General features: G+C 46.0%; 1 protein-coding gene across 1 annotated transcript in view; it reads right to left on the bottom strand.

Moving 5' to 3' along the window:
• LOC117368551 (rap guanine nucleotide exchange factor 6-like) overlaps positions 1-16,774 on the bottom strand; it is a 43,111-nt gene extending 26,337 nt beyond the window's left edge. The window contains exons 1-2 of the mRNA XM_033962283.1: positions 16,642-16,774; positions 10,309-10,540 (exon numbers count right to left, since the gene is read on the bottom strand). Coding sequence (XP_033818174.1) covers positions 10,309-10,540; positions 16,642-16,774 — 365 coding nt within the window. The remainder of the gene's footprint in view (positions 1-10,308; positions 10,541-16,641) is intronic.
• Positions 16,775-17,146: the final 372 nt, after the last annotated feature.

Raw genomic sequence — 17,146 nt, 5'->3', positions numbered from 1 at the left:
GGTTGTGCGAGTGCTTCTTTAATGACTTTTGGAAGGCAGCTTAGGAGGCAGATTCACTTATAAGCATATCGATAGTATGTGGTTCTAAGGTTATTGCCTCCCATTTACCATATTGTATTAATGCTTTACTGTACAATATACCTTTACCCTTTCTTATAGAATGAACTTAAAAACCTTCACAAACGTAGAAACCCAAAGTTACATCTGCTCTTTTCAGAGTGTAGATTTGTGCTTGTTAATGGAAGTGCGTCCGGAAATACGGGGAGAATCAGGAAGTCGCGGCAGTATGATGTAGGAGAATTAAACTGTTTGTGGAAGGTGGTAAATGGGGAGATTAGAAAAATCTTACACTTTTCTTTGTCCTTTTTAACAGGGGAGTACTTGATAAGGCCGCTAGACTTAGGCAAAACTTGTTGGACACATTCTCCCAGTCGGACGGACAATAAATTCAAAATGAGATAAGTGGATTGTTTAAAACATGTCCCTGTTGATTAAGAAGTTGATAGAGTTATAAAACTAATGGGGTATTGAAGAAATTTAGTGTAAAAGGAAAAAAAGGCTGATGACAAGGTGGGTATGTAAAGCTCGAAGCAATGAAAATTTATTTTTATTGTGGATTCAAAAGAAAATAATACAAACAGCAAAGACAACAGCCAACAATACAGAATTTGTATACAGAAGAGTAGAAAACCTGCCACCTACCTACCCAAACCCTTCCCAGCCAATCAAATCCCAGAATGCAACCCCCCCCCCTGGAAAAAAGAATACAGAAGGCGACCAAAAGGTCTCAAACAATCCAGAGCCCCATACTCTTGTGGCCCCTGGGCAGCCATACAAATAATCCTCCAAAAGAAGAACACATCCCACCCCCACAAAACAAAAAAGGGGGGTCCCATCCTGAGAGAGAGTCAGGTGCACCCCAGTTAATCTAAGCAAGAGGGTTCAAAAGGAGACTACGATCTCTAGGCGGTAAAGAAGCCAGGTAAGCTCCCCAAACAAGCAAGAAACTGTGCCGCCTATGAGGGTGACCCACCGCCTCTTGAGCCTCCCAAGGCCAAAGTATGCATCAGAGATCTCCAACTCCAAAAGGAAGGTGGATCAGAAACAGTCCAAGATTATAAGATACATTTGCGAGCAAGAAGGCACACCTTATGACACCATTGGGGACCCCCCTGAGGGAGCCCACTAAAAGCCCCAGGCATGTCTAAAACCAATTGCTCCACCATTCTCAAGATGGGACTGGTAAATAAATCCTGTACATAATGGACGATGGACTTCTAAAAAACTTGTACAGTCCAACAGTCCCAGAAAGAGTGAGCGAACGTATTTGGATCTCGGCCTCATTTCAAACAGAGAGAAGAAGCAATACCCCCAATTTTGTGTAATTGGACTTGTGTATAATAGGCCCTATAGGTCACTCAAACATAACACTCATGAAAACCTGATCCCGTGATCAATCTAGGGACCCCACGTATGGCGCGCAAAACGTCCCAGTGGCTAAGGTGTTTATGAAGTTACTGACCCCAGCGCTCTGTAATCCGGGTGATATCTTTGGGGCTATCAAACAAAGAAAAGCCCTCTCAAATGCCGACACTGAAGTAGAGCAAACCGCCACTCTGGCAAAGAAAACCCAAAGCCGCTCCCCCATCGGCTATGCTAGCCGTTCCTTAGGCAAAGTGATAATATAATGTTTGACTTGACAGTAGGCAAAAGTATCTCCCCAACAACTACCCAATTGGGCATCAAAAGCAGCTAAGGGTTTCAATTCCCCCTCAGAGGTGAACAAGTGCTCCATGAGACTAATCCCTCGTTCAGCCCAACCAAGAATGCAGGGTTATCTCTGCCGGGCAAAAAGGCCAAATTCCCCCACAGTGAGATCTGATTAGTCACATAAGAAAATAAGAATTGCCGCTGCTGGGTCAGACAAGTGGTCCATCGTACCCAGCAGTTCACTCCTGCAGCGGCCCCAAGGTCAAGGGCTTGAGCCCTAACTCAGTCTAGCCTTACCTGCATACATTCTGATCTAGCAGGAACTTGTCTAACTTTGTCTTGAATCCCTGGAGGGTGTTTTCCCCCACGACAGCCTCAGGAAGAGCGTTCCAGTTTTCTACCACTCTCTGGGTGAAGAACTTCCTTACGTTTGTTCGGAATCTATCCCCTTTTAACTTTAGAGTGCCGTCTCGTTCTCCCTATCTTGGAGAGGGTGAGTAACCTTTATCTATCTACTAAGTCTATTCCTTTCATTATCTTGAATGTTTCGATCATGTCCCCTCTTTTCAAGGGCGAAGAGGCCCAATTTCTCTAATCTCTCACTGTACGGCGTCTCCTTTAGCCCCTTTACCATTTTAGTTGCTCTTCTCTGGACCCTTTCGAGTAGTACCGTGTCCTTCTTCATGTATGGCGTTCAGTGCTGGACGCAGTATTCCAGGTGGGGTTGCACCATGGCCTGGTACAGCGGCATGATAACCTTCTCTGATCTGTATGTGATCCCCTTCTTAATCATTCCAAGCATTCTGTTTGCCCTTTTCGCCGCCTCCACACATTGCGCAGACTGCTTCATCGACTTGTCGACCAGTACTCTCAAATCTCTTTCCTGGGGGGTTTCTCCGAGTACTGCACCAGACATCCTGTATTCGTGTACAAGATTTTTGTTACCAACATACATCACCTTACACTTATCCACGTTAAACTTCATTTGCTATGTCGCGGCCCATTTCTCGAGCGTGTTTATGTCCTGTTGCAGGTCTTCGCAATCCTTCTGTGTCTTCACTACTCTGAATAACTTTGTATCATCTGCAAATTTAATCACCTCTCTCATCGTTCCAATTTCCAAGTCGTTTATAAATATGTTGATGAGCACAGGCCCATGCACCGAACCCTGCAGCACTCCACTGGTGACGCTTTTCCAGTCGAGTATTGTCCATTTACCTCTATTCTCTGTTTTCTATCCACCAACCAGTTTTTGATCCCCTTCTAGTTTACCTATCAAACTACCCCAGACCGCACACATTGATTTCAAAAGCACCCTCGAAAGAAACAGCACTGGTATCTCCTTAGTAAGCAAATGTAAGAGACTAGACACAGGGCAGGATTAATTTTTTGGTGGGCCCTAGGCACACAACTACAATGGGCCCCCTGAACCTATCCCTTCATGGGCCTGCCCCCGGCCCCCACCCTACCCCCTCATTACCCTGGCTCCTCTCCACCTCTTCCCCCACCATGCCCCCCCCCCTCCTGTGAGAGTGGACCTCTGGATAACGTTCCAGAAGTCCAAGTAGCACCTTCTCCTGCCTTTTTCATCATTAAGTCCAGTAGAACTCACAGTTTTCAAAAGGTCACGGGCAGTGGTTCCTACATGCTAACCTGGAAGTCTTCCTTCTAATGCAAAATCCCAAAGTCAGAGGAAAGGCTTCCGGGTCAGCTGTGGGCAACTTGTAGAAACCGCTGCCCATGGCCTTTTGAAGACTGTGAGTTCAGCTGCACTGAATAATGAAGAAGGCAGTACTTGTACATCTGGAGCCGGACCAGGAGGCAGGTACACTGTTGTCATTGGAGCAGGCAGCATTCTGTGCCCCCCTGAACTCTTTGGGCCCGAAGCACGTGCCTACTTGGCCTACCCTTTAATCCTGCCCTGACTAGACAAAGAGTGAGGGGCATAAAAAGCCAATTCAAAATCCAAGGGAGACTACTGATGTTACCCCTGTAACCAGTCGTTCAGATGATGCAATAGGCAAGTTTCATTTTAGCGGCCAAAATCAGGCAACCCTTGCCCCCCCTGCACCCAACCCCCCCCCCCACACACACACACACACACTAAATAAGGGATGCAAATTTTCAGTTTATGAGAATGCCAACAGAAATGAGACAGTAAACGATTCAGACAATGAAGATCTTTCTTCAATAAACGAAGGGGCAATGTTCGCAACACATACAACCAATGGGAAAATCACTAGGCATATCAGAGCTATATGGCCCATTAAGGTCAACGGAAGATCATCCTAGGCTACAAATTGGCGCGTGGTATCATCCAAGAGTTTAAGAATATTAAATGAATAATGATGTGCCATAGAGGTTGAAAGATAGACCCCTAGGTCCTGAAAGGAGCCCAAGGTCCAATGCAATGGGAAGGAATCACCCCACTGGGGCCAGGGAGGAAGGTAAAGCCTCAGATGTGACCAGATTGAGATGAAAACCAGTGTAATAACCATATTCCCTAATAGACTCCAAAAGAGCCTTCAAAGAAGGAACAGGGTCCGTCAGGTGAGCCAAAAGATCATCAGCAAATGCTGCAAGCTTAAAACTCTGAGTCCCAAGTTGAACTCCCTTAATATCCGAATTCGAATAAACATCATGTAGAAGGTCAAGGGGGATAGGGGACAGCCCTGATGGGTTCCCCTATGAATCTCAAAGAGAGATGATCGACAGTTATTAACCCACATAGTAGCCTAGGGAGTAGCATAAAGCATGCGTATCGCTGAAACAAAGCGCCCCTGGAAACCGTACCTAGTCAGAGTAGCAAACAAAAAATCCCAGTGTATGTAGTCAAACGCCTTCTCAGCATCAAAGCTAATAAGTAATAATAATAATAATTTCATTCTTATATACTGCCAAAGCCATATAAGTTCAAAGGAAGGTAACGTGAGTCTAGAACTATATTCTAAAGACGTCAAAATTTTCTGCAGGTTTTTAGCCACCGAAAGACCCTTAACAAAACCCACCTGAGACTCATGAAGAATAAGTGGCAACAGCTGAGTCAAACGATTAGCCAAAATCTTCGCCAATAGCTTGATACTGAAGTTAAGCAATGAGATAGGGCAATATCATTCTGGGAGAGTGGGATCTCTCCCTGGCTTCGGGAGGACTATGATCTGAGCCACATTAAGATGTTTGGGCATAGCTTCCGCATTGACCATCAGATTAAACATATTAGCAAGTGGGGTCACAATTTCCGGTTTCAGAAGTTTGTAAAACTCAGCTCTATAACAATCGATTCCAGGAGCTTTCAAAGTAGAGCTTTGCATAATAGCCAGGTCTACATCCCCAGCATCAAAAGGCGCATTTAACCTCTCAAGCTACGCTTCAGTAACACATGGAAAAACGCCATCTAGATAATTACAATCATACTCAAGGGGATCATTAGACTTAATAGGGAGGGTCAATAGGGTGGGCAGACTCGATGGGCTGTAGCCCTTATCTGCCGTCATCTTTCTATGTTTCTATGTTTCTAACGTAGTTCCCTTTCTTGAAGTTCAGCGCAGTTGTTGCGGTCCTCCTAACTATGGGTGTCCCTCTTTCTAATGTGAATCTGATTGTGTTGTGATCACTGTTGCCTAGTGGTCCTCCCACTTCTACCCCTCTTGCAGGCCCCTCTAATCCGTTTAGGATGAGGTCAAGAGTAGTACCCCCCTCACGTCGGTTCTTTGACTAGTTGCTCCATGAAGCAGTCCTTCACAGCTTCTACGAATCCTGTCTCCCTAGTGCAGTTGGTGTGACCCGTACTCCAGTCTATCCCTGGGTAGTTGAAGTCCCCCATCACTGTTACACTTCCAGTCCTGCACTCCTGTCTCAATTCCGCTTCCAAGTCGTGTCCGACTCCCTCTGGCGTACCAGGTGGTCGATAGTACAGCCCCAGTTTTATGCCCGCACCCTTGCTTCCCAGTAATTTGACCCACAGCGATTCCAGCCCCTCTGCCTTCGTTGCCATATCCATCCCGACCGAGTGGATAGAGTCCTTTATATATAGTGCTATGCCTCCCCCCTTTTTGTGGGTCCTGTCCCTCCTATAGAGCTTGTACCCCGGCAGCGCTACATCCCATTGATTTTCCTCTGTCCACCAGGTTTCTACAATTCCAATTATATCCAATTATATCATAAAAATGGATGAGGAAAACATGAAAAGTGAAGAAAAAAGGTTGATCGCCAAGATGCCGTCCCAGCCTGCGGCATCCAGCAATGAAACAACTAAGCCACTAAGCAAACTTCAGGGCTGCAACCATGGAGTGAGCACTGAGGAAAAAATATCATCTCCCAGGATCAGACACTGCAGGAACAAAACAAAACAAAAAAGAAAAACAATCCTACCAAAAGAAAAACACCCCAACACCCCCCCCCCTCACACACACACACACACACACAAATCTCCCAAATCGGTCCCTAAAGTCATTGCAACCCCCAATCGCCTTTTTTTCCCCCGAAATATAGGCTTTTTCCAAATGAAAAGCAAATCCCGCACAAGGCCTCCCCCTACAGATCTCTCCCAAACCAAGCGATAAAAGCAAGTCCCCCCCCCCCCCACCCTCCAAACTCAAAAGAATGGAACATGGTCGAACCTGCATAGGGCTCAGCAAGTACAGTACCAAAAAGGGAAGGGAGAGGGCTTGGAGTCATAGAAATCCCTGACCAGGCTTTCCACTAGGATAAACCCCCATGCATCCAGTACTCCCTCACAGCACCCACCCCACAATCTCCCAGGGCACCATTAGAGCAGATACCCTTCCCCCCACCCCCATAAATTGAGAATTCATGTAAGTCCCCACACAGATGGAAGAATGGCTCAAATAATAGAGGGCTCCTCAGTAAATCTCCAGGTACGCAAAACTCACATGCAACAATCACCTCACAGTCTATTCCATCTCATACCCCTCCCCCAGGTATTATCCAGGACCCTCCATCAAACACTAATCAAACAAGCCCGATCCCCAAGTGCACACATAACTAGCAATGAAAGTTTAATTTGAGCACTGAGTGACACCGCTGAAGCCAGCACAAACTGAATATGGAAGTGTAATTATTGAAATACTGCAAATTGCTCCTGGGAGTAGAAGTGGGAAAGTGTTATATAAAGGAAGGCAGATGCATAAACCATAGGCAGCGGAACACTTTTTTGTTGGGGGGGGAGGGGGAACCAAAAGCTCTGTCCCAGACCCCGCCACCATAATAATAGCACTAATTGTAAATGCCATTTCTTCCATTAATTTTTCATATACACACAATATCATCTTAACAATACACAATGGTAACCACAAAATTAAACTGCACAAAGTGAACTCTTTTCCCCCTCCCCACCACTGCACAGCAGACTGGACATGGCCTATATTTGCAGTACTTACATTTGATGCAGGCCGCGATTCTGAAGCGGCACCATAATCTGACTGACATGCGACCGGTGCCGTGTTTTCAGAATCCGAGCCTTATTGTATAGTGAGTAGAAAACAAATTCTCCGAGGACAATCAGGACTATAAAATCCTCCTCTATGGGTGACATAACTGACAGAGCCCAGCATGGAAACCAGTACCCCAGCTACTTTTCTCTAGAAGCCTGTTCCCACCTGCCAACTTCATGCAGGACCTCCTCGGCCTAAACATTTCCGTGGAGCAGGCTGGGCCTGTTTTTTTTCCTCAATTGCCTCAGTGTCAAATTTTTTCTCATCGTGCAAGTCCTGTTGAAATCATGCAGTTCTCTTTCATGAATTTTCTGGTAGTTCCTTAGGCAGGTTTTCCATCTTGCTTCAAGTTTTATTTCTTTGTTCTTTTAGCTTGATTAAGACCATTTATAGACCACTGTCTGTCTGCTGAGGCATTTTTGGACCAGCTCTGCCTCTCCTCTCCCGCCGCGTGTCTACCTTTTTTTTTTTTTTTTTTTTTTTTAATCTTTATTCATTTTCATATCTTACAACAAGTGTATAATATTCAGAGAATTCTTACAACTCACTTGACATTCTTATCTATTATTATCAAAAGCATATAAAAGAACCCCTCCCTCCCCCAAGCACTGCGGCCCCAGCGTCTGCTTTCTACTGTGGCCTGCCCTCTCTGAAAACTTCCTAAAGATAGACACGCGGCGTGTGGAGGAGTGGATGCCGGCAAAGGGGCAGAGACTGCCGACCAGCAGGCACGCTGGTTGGTAGAAAGGTGCCGCTCCAGCCTCGCAAGAAGTGTTCCCCCACAGGATCCCCCCACAGGGCGAGCAATTTTGGGGAGGCCATGGCCCCTGTGGTCTCCCCCATTAGACGCCTACGGCATAAACAATCCACTCCATTCCCTGCTCTCTTCTGTGTGCATAAAAGTACACTCGCAATTACAAAAACAGAAACATAGAAATATGATGGCAGATAAAGGCCAAATGGCCCATCCAATCTGCCCATCCACTATCTCCTCCTCTTCCTATAAGCTAAGGCTCTTGACACTTGCATTCTGAGGTCATAGAATTTATTGTTTCCAAGTTTCCAAATTTATTAAAAATTTGTTATACCGCCATATCAAAATTTCTTAACGGTTTACAGAGCATTAAGCTCTTCACAGCTGCATTGTGAGGTCCTAGAGCTTTATGGTTATAGAAACATGATGCCAGATAAAGGCCAAATGGCCCATCCAGTCTGCCCATCTGTAGCATCCAACATCTCCTCCTCTCCCACACTTTCTTGAAAGACACAGTCTTTACTTCCACTACCTGTACTGGGAGACTATTCCACGTATTTTCTGTAAACAACTCAGAACATTTTATGCACTAGAGCAAAATCCTGAAATTAAATAGACCATCACAAGGAAGTGAGAACTTTTAGACTCAGCTGGTGGCTAATTTGGTTCCTGGAGAGCTAGGAAAACCCTCCAGTTGGTAAGGGAGGGGAAAAGACTCCCAGAGCTTGAGTGAGCACATCAGAAACAAACAAGGCATCTTAGAGAAATGAATTCTTTATAATTGCCCCATATTACAAAAATATTTGCAGGATCTATCAAGAATGTTTTATCTAAACATGTACTAAATGTGCATAATCCAGGGAACGTCTGCACAGAGAAGCTTGGTGATATTGGTTCTGTGCCTAAAAATTTTTATGTGAACAAATCCCAGGCAATTTGCTAAGATGTAATTTATTTGGATTTCAGCAAAGCCTTTGATACAGTTCCTCATAGGAGGCTGTTGAACAAACTTGAAGGGCTGAAGTTAGGACCCAAAGTGGTGAACTGGGTCAGAAACTGGCTGTCGGACAGACGCCAGAGGGTGGTAGTTAATGGAAGTCGCTCGAAGGAAGGAAAGGTGACTAGTGGAGTCCCTCAGGTATCAGTGCTGGGGCCAATCCTGTTCAATATGTTTGTGAGTGACATTGCTGAAGGGTTAGAAGGAAAAGTGTGCCTTTTTGCAGATGATACCAAGATTTGTAACAGAGTAGACACCGAAGAGGGAATGGAAAATATGAAAAAGGATCTGCAAAAGTTAGAGGAATGGTCTAATGCCTGGCAACTAAAATTCAATGCAAAGAAATGCAGAGTAATGCATTTGGGGATTAATAGGAAGGAACCGTATATGCTGGGAGGAGAGAAGCTGATATGCACGGACGGGGAGAGGGACCTTGGGGTGATAGTGTCCGAAGATCTAAAGGTGAAAAAACAGTGTGACAAGGCAGTGGCTGCTGCCAGAAGGATGCTGGGCTGTATAAAGAGAGGCGTAGTCAGTAGAAGGAAGAAGGTGTTGATGCCCACTTGGAGTATTGTGTTCAGTTTTGGAGACCGTATCTGGCAAAAGACGTAAGAAGACTTGACGCGGTTCAGAGGAGGGCGACGAAAATGATAGGAGGCTTGCGCCAGAAGACGTATGAGGAGAGACTGGAAGCCCTGAATATGTATACCCTAGAGGAAAGGAGAGACAGGGGAGATATGATTCAGACGTTCAAATTCTTGAAGGGCATTAACGTAGAACAAAATCTTTTCCAGAGAAAGGAAAATGATAAAACCAGAGGACATAATTTGAGGTTGAGGGGTGGTAGATTCAGGGGCAATGTTAGGAAATTTTACTTTACGGAGAGGGTAGTGGATGCCTGGAATGTGCTATCGAGAGAGGTGGTGGAGAGTAAAACTGTGACTGAGTTCAAAGAAGCGTGGGATGAACACAGAAGATTTAGAATCAGAAAATAATATTAAATATTGAACTAGGCCAGTATTGGGCAGACTTGCACAGTCTGTGTCTGTGTATGGCCGTTTGGTGGAGGATGGGCTGGGGAGGGCTTCAATGGCTGGGAGGGTGTAGATGGGCTGGAGTAAGTCTTAACAGAGATTTCGGCAGTTGGAACCCAAGCACAGTACCGGGTAAAGCTTGGGATTCTTGCCCAGAAATAGCTAAGAAGGAAAAAAAAAAATTTAAATTGAATCAGGTTGGGCAGACTGGATGGACCATTCGGGTCTTTATCTGCCGTCATCTAATATGTTACTATGTAAGTGATTTCTGCACATAAAACTCTTCCCAGCAAAATGCCACATGAATTCTAGGACAGTCCCTGCAAGTAATGCTTCCCTTACCAGCTGATATACACCTACCTCTCATTCAGATGGAGCCTGTCTGCCAGTCCACAGAAGTTGTCTGGCAGACTCCCTTGCTTCACTCCATCAGGACTCACGGAAACTTTGGCTAGAGAATACGTTTCTGAGTCCTTCGTTAAGGCAAAATCATGCACCGCCTGGTTAGCCACTTCCTCAGCTCTAGTAATTCTGCTGACCCGGATGTATCTATATTGGTCAGCTTTATAAACTTTGATGACATCTAGAGTATCTGCAAGAAAAATCCCACATTTGCATTTGACGCATATATATCTGTTTAAAAATCCATTAGTAGATTTGCAAGTGATGCATTGACATTAATAAAGGGGTAAATATTCAGCTGGCAGTGGTCAGTGTTTTGCTGACCACCGATGGCTTTTTGCCCAGATATTAAATACCAGGCCGCATCCAGGCTCCAGCTTTAAATATCCAGTTTTATGTGGCAGGCTAACACTTAACTAGTTAAGTGCAATATTCAGCATTTAACCGGCTAAGAAGAATCGCATAAAGATAGGGCTGTGCTTTATAGGGTCCTATATATACAACTATCTTAGCTAGTTAAAGTGCACTTAATCGGCCAACAGAAGACTCCACGACCAGAATGCGGCTTGGGTGCTAACCGGGCTCTTTCAGTGGTGCTGTTAGGTTATGTGCTGTTGAATATGCCTGGTGAGTCCCAGACAAGCAATTTAAATGGCCAGGAGCCATTTCCGCTATTTAAATTGTTCGGAATATCAACTGCAAAACATTTTGCAGAAGTTGTGTACTGCATGGGTACCTCTATTCCTGTCCAAAATAGGTAGAGAGAGCATGAAGAAAGGTTGGGGAAGGCAGAATCTATTTTTAAAGCCCCATATGGCCTTCTGTGGTACTCAGGGACACAATGTAAATGCGTACGTAGCACCCACCCAGTGGTGTACCAAGGGAGGGGGGGGGAAGTTTCGCCCCGGGTGCACACTTCAAGGGGGTGCACAGCCGACCAGGTCCGGAACCTCCCACGCTGCTCAAAATGGCACCTAAGCGCGGCTGCCATACTTATTCAAGAGCAGAGTCAGCGGCTGCGCTGAAGTGCAGGAAGGTCCCGCGATGACTACTTCTGCTGCCTCTGCTCCGGAAGAGGTAAGTGACATCGGGGGGGGAGGGGTGGACCGACAACCGCAGTCATCGTGGGACCTTGCCGCAACTCCCTGCGTCTGCTGGCCCAGCTCCCCTTCAACGTCACTTACCTTTTCCGGAGCAGAGGCAGCAGAAGTAGTCATTGCAGGACCTTGCTGATTTGGATGGAGAGAGAAAGGAGCATAGCAAGATGGTGAAGGGAGAGAAAGGGGTTCAGGGTGGTAAGGAAATGTGTGGAGGGTGAGAAAGGGGGTCAGGGTGGTAAGGAAGGGTGTGGAGGGTGAGAAAGGGGCTCAGGGTGGTATGGAAGCATGGTGAAGGGTGAGAAAGGGGGTCAGGGTGGTATGGAAGCATGGTGGAGGGAGAGAAAGGGGGCAGATGCTGATGGAATTGCAGGGAATGAGGAAAGAGACATAAGGGGGAAGGATACTGCATGGAATTGGGTTGGAGGAAGAGAAAGGGGGCAGATGCTGATGGAAGTGGGAAGGGAGAGGAGAGAGTGAAATGCCAGACCATGGGAGTGTGGGAGAGGGAAGGAGAGGAGAGGGATGCCAGACCATTGGAGGAGGGAAGGGAAGAAGATGGATGCCATACCAATGGGGGTAAAGGGAGAGAAGGAAGGGGGAGGCATAAATTTTCTGGGAGGGGAATAGAAGGAGAGAAGATGCCATTTAGAAGGGGCAAAGAGAGGGTAGACAGTGGATGAAAGGAAGAGAGTGACAAGAAGATGAGGAAAGCAGAAACCAGTGAAGACAAGATAGAAAAAAAATTCCATTAATTAATTAATTAATTTAGGGGAGATGCATCGCTATTTCTGTAGTGTTGCATTGTATGCAGAGTCCAGCTTCTTGGTGCTTCAGTTTAACCTTTGTCTACGTATTTTTATTCTATCTCCCCATTTACAAAACTGTAGAGCATTTTTTAGCGTTGGCATCTGAGCTGTTACCACCATGGCTAAAAACTACACAACAGTTTTTTTAAAGGGGAAGGGGTTAGATTGTGATTACATACTAGGCGAAGGTGTTTTCTGTGTTCTGTGTGTTCGAAAAGACATGGTTTTCTGTTAGGATTGACTGTGTAGGATTGATCTGTACTAGTCTGACTTGTTTAGTTTTACAATGGATGTACTGATGTACTGCTCACTGCAATATGTAAGATACTGCCTTTTCCTAGGTACACTCTTGTGTGACATGTGGATTGTTACTAAAAATCATGTTTTTCATACAGATGGGGGGGGGTCAAAAAAATGATGAGACCCGGCTGTCATATATGCTAGGTACGTCATTGCATCCACCCCCCCCCCACCCCATCAGGATTCACAAAGGGAGACCCCATATAAGTTTTCCCTTTCAGAATGTACCTCCAGGCCCATACATATAATAACTGCCTTCCTACTGCTCAGTATAATCCAATATTCTTGCCTCTTAAAGAAAACCAGCAAACGTGCAGTTCTAATTTTTCTTTCTGTACAAAACAATGAACCAAGGCAGAATTGATATCCTACCCCATGACAAGGAACACAGAGAACATAGACATTAACCTAACTTGTTTCAACCTCAGCAAAGCTAGAACGTTGAGGTAAACTCTATTTGAAACATTCCCTCTAAGTTGCGCATAAGTTCATCACACCACCCCCCCAAAAAAAAAAAAATCTTACTGTAGTGTATAGTGCAGTAATTTTGCAGTTTCAATTGTACTGGGCTTGCAGATCCCCCTGGGATTCCTGCGAAACCACTTTGCTCCCTGAGAATGAAACTGCAATACTGCTGCAGCATATACTTCCAACTGCCATGCAGCTCAGAAGGAATCACCCTCACGACCAAAGCATCATTGTTCCTCTTCTCTGTTATTCCTTCCCTCTCCCATCCCAGGTATAACAACAGAACTATAATGTGTAATGACATGGGTTTTGTCGCCATCTAGTGAAATTGTTTGAAACTGCAGCAAAGAGTAACATTCTGATATTTTGTGCTACTACTTAACTGAGTAGTGAAAACTCCTATCTGGTTATATAGTACCAATTGGACTTCACTTGAATTTTTAGTGGCACATAACTGGACAGTGCAGAAGTGTTGATGGATACAGCCAATATTCATTCGTACCCAGACAGCTAACTGGTTAACTTAGGACAGCCCAAAAGCTATTCTAACTTCCTCTTCTACAAAACTCTTCATCTTCCAGACCATGCTTCGAGTGGGTCTGGCCATCAGCAGTCTTTGACTCTAAGAAACAGTTCTGATGCCAGCTCTCCAGTTCCTGTCCTATGCATCGGGGGGGGGGGGGGGGGGGGGGGGGGGTTGGCCTTCCTGGTGGAATGGGAGACCATCTTGTCTGATCGCTGGGTCTTGGGCTCAAATTGGAGTTTCTCTCACAAAGTATTTTCTGGATTCTCCTGCAGGCCGCCCTGAGAAGGAGCTTTGGGTGCAGGCCATGGTCTGCAGACTCTTAAATCTTGTGGCAATCGAACCCATGCCAGAGTGTGATTTGGGTTCTGGGAGATACTCGATATACTTCATCGTTTCATAGAAAGGCTCCAAAGATTGTGTGACCGATTCCGGATCTCAAAGTGGTCAATGCAGCGCTGAAGGTGCCCTGTTTCTGCATGGAGATGATGCATTCTTTCATTGCTTCGGTAAGCCCCAGGAGGAGTTTATGGCCTCCTTGGACCTCTCGGAGGTGTATCTCCATATTCCCATCTTCTGGCGTACAGGAAGTTTCTGCAGTTTCATGTCCTGGAACAGCACTTTCAGTTTGCAGCTCTTCCCTCCGGTTTGGTGACGACACCCAGGGCTTTCATCAAGGTGATGGTGATGGTGGTGGCACGTCTCTGCTCCCTCAGTGTCTTGGTCCATCCGTATCTGGACTACTGGCTGCTCAGGGCTCCCTCTCTGGCCGAGGGGCTCCAGACGGTCCAGTAGATGGTTCACTTGCTGAAGCGTTTGGGCTAGGTGATCAACCTTCAGAAGAGTCACATGGAGCCCCACCTAGGATTTGGGGTACCAGGGGGTCTGCTTTCACCATGGGGCAGAACAAAGTATTCATCCCAATTTCTCATCAAGAGAAGCTTCGGAGAGTCATCAGAGACCTTCTGGTCACTCTCCGACCCCGACGGTTTGGCAGTATCTGCAAGTCCTGGTCTCATGATGGCAATGATCGATGTAGTTCCGTGGGCCAGAGCTAGACTACGTCCTCTGCAGGAGGCTCTGTTGTTCCAATGGAATATGCAGTGGGATCTGTTGCTTGCACTACTGCCCTGGACGGTGGCGTCTTGCAGCAGAATGGAGTGGTGGTTGCGTCCCCTCTCACTGGCCAGGGACTTTCCGCTCTGGATATTGGATTGAGTGACCCTGTCAATGGACATGAGTCTCTCCCACTGGGGGGCAGTATGTATGTCTGTTCAGGTACAGGGCCAAAGGACACCCTTGGAGCTCAAGTGGTCGATCAATCGCCTGTAACTGAGGGCGATTCGGCTGGCCCTTCTCCATTTCCAGGATTATCTCCGTCAATGAGCTGTCTGAGTGTTCTTCGACAATGCCATGGCGGTGGCTTACATCAATTATCAGGGGGTGGCATAAGGAGTCCCTCCCTGAACGTGGAGGCTCGGTTGATCTTTGGCTAGGTGGAGAGACATCTTGTAGCACTGTCCGCAGCTCACATGGCAAGTATGGACAACATTCAGGCAGACTTTCTCAGTCCTCCATATACTGGACCCCAGAGAATGGTCTCTCTCCCCGGAGAGCGCTTGAGTGCATAGTAATAATAATAATAGTAATAATTTTATTTCTTATATACCGCTATACCAGAAGTTCGAAGCGGTTCACAACAGGAATACATACACTCAATATTTGGCGTACGAAATAAAACAGTCATTCTGAAATACAATAAAACAATTGTTCTAAAATACAATAAAAAATCAATGTAAAGTACATCTGTTCAAATCTAAAAAGTTAAAACAGTGGCATAGTATATAAACAGCTGTTAGAATTCATGATAAATTAGAACGATAACATAATTTAAGATTTAAAATTTATCAAACAAATGTGTCTTCAATAATTTTCTAAAATCAACATAAGAAGTGGGCCTCAAGTATAAGTTTTTCCAAGCCATGTATTCAGTTTGGCTGCCTGGAATGTTAAAATTCTATCAACAAACTTCTTATATTGACATGATTTCAAAGATGGATAATTAAATAAATTTATGCTACGAGTGCTCTTATTGGAACAATTTAAAAGGAACTGAGAGGCAAGATAATCTGGTAACATCCCAAAAACTGCTTTGTAACTAATACAGGCAAACTTGAAGAGAACTCTAGACTCCCCAGGCAACCAGTGGAGTTTTTGAAAGTAAGAGTACTCAGGGACACAAGAGGTGATGTGTTCCCATTTTTTTAAACCAAAGATGATACGGACCGCAGTATTCTGGATCAGTCTCAATTTTTTATAGAATTTTTTTGTAGGCCCCTAGATATATAATGTTACAGTAATCCAAATACTCAAGATGGATGTTTAGTACCGTATTTTCACGCATATAACGCGCACCACGTGTACAACGCGCACACGGGTATAGCACGCAGGAACAAGGAATTATGTAAGAAAATTTTGGTATTAGCGCGCCCACGCGTATACCGCGCATGCTGCTTGCCGCCCCGACTCTCTCCTCTCGCTGCCCTGCCCTTGAAGTCCTGTCTCCCCCTTGAAGGCCCGCCCCACCCTGAAAAGCCTGATGCCCCACTACGAAGGACCGCTGCCCCCCCCACCCTGAAGGACCGCTCACCCCCCCCCCCCCCCCGATTTTTTTGTAGACCCCTAGATATATAATGTTACAGTAATCCAAATACTCAAGATGGATGTTAGTACACCTGTTGGGGGGCCCCCGTGTTCGATCTCATGGTGAATGTGGCAAGCAAGGAGGGCTGATGGGTTTTACAGTCATTGTTGGAAAGCCAGCAGCGACTGCCTGGACACTTTGATGCAGCCCTTGCCCTGGGAGGGCCTTCTTTATGCCTTCCCTCCATGGCCCATGATAAGGCATCTGTTGTGTCGAATAGCAGAAACACAGGGTCCGGTGATATTGTTGGCTCCTGATTGGACGAGGTAGCTGTGGTATGCTGACCTGGTTTGGCTTCAGTGGGGTTGAGGGCCTGCGGTTGCCTTGATACCCTCGTCTCCACACACAAGTGCCGATCACTCAGCAGGACCCGGACCGCTTTGGACTTACAGCATGGCTCATCAGAGCGTGGTCTTGATGGCTCGGGACTATTCTTCTGTGGGTGATTGCTACGTTGCTTCACAGTAAATGGAAAGTCCACGGATGGTGGCCTCTGCGAAGGCTTGGTGGTGCTACCAAGCATGGTGTGTCAGCCGACATGAGGATCCTTCTTCTCCCTCATTTGCTCGGGTACTGCAGTTTCTACAGAATGGCCTGAAAAAGGGCCTTTGCCCGGGTTCAGATTGCAGGTTTGTCCTCTCTGGGACCTCTTGCCTTAAGAGGCTCCTTTGCGGTTCATCCGGATGTGGTCCGTTTTCTTTGGGGCATGGTTCATCTGACTTTCCTCCAACGTGCAAAGCAATCATTTTAAAAAAAGCTTTCCATTCGATTGCTGATTGAATCCTGCTGGTTCAATTGTATTCAGCTCAAATATAAGGCACTGCTCTTGTCGTCTGAGGCGTCTTTTCATATTCTCCCCTCGAGAAGACACCACAGATTGCTGGGGACGCATTCT

The sequence above is a fragment of the Geotrypetes seraphini genome, chromosome 10 (assembly GCF_902459505.1).
Source record: "Geotrypetes seraphini chromosome 10, aGeoSer1.1, whole genome shotgun sequence".
NCBI lineage: Eukaryota > Metazoa > Chordata > Amphibia > Gymnophiona > Dermophiidae > Geotrypetes > Geotrypetes seraphini.
The sequence above is the reverse complement of the archived record's forward strand: the minus strand, read 5'-3'. Positions and strand labels throughout refer to the sequence as shown.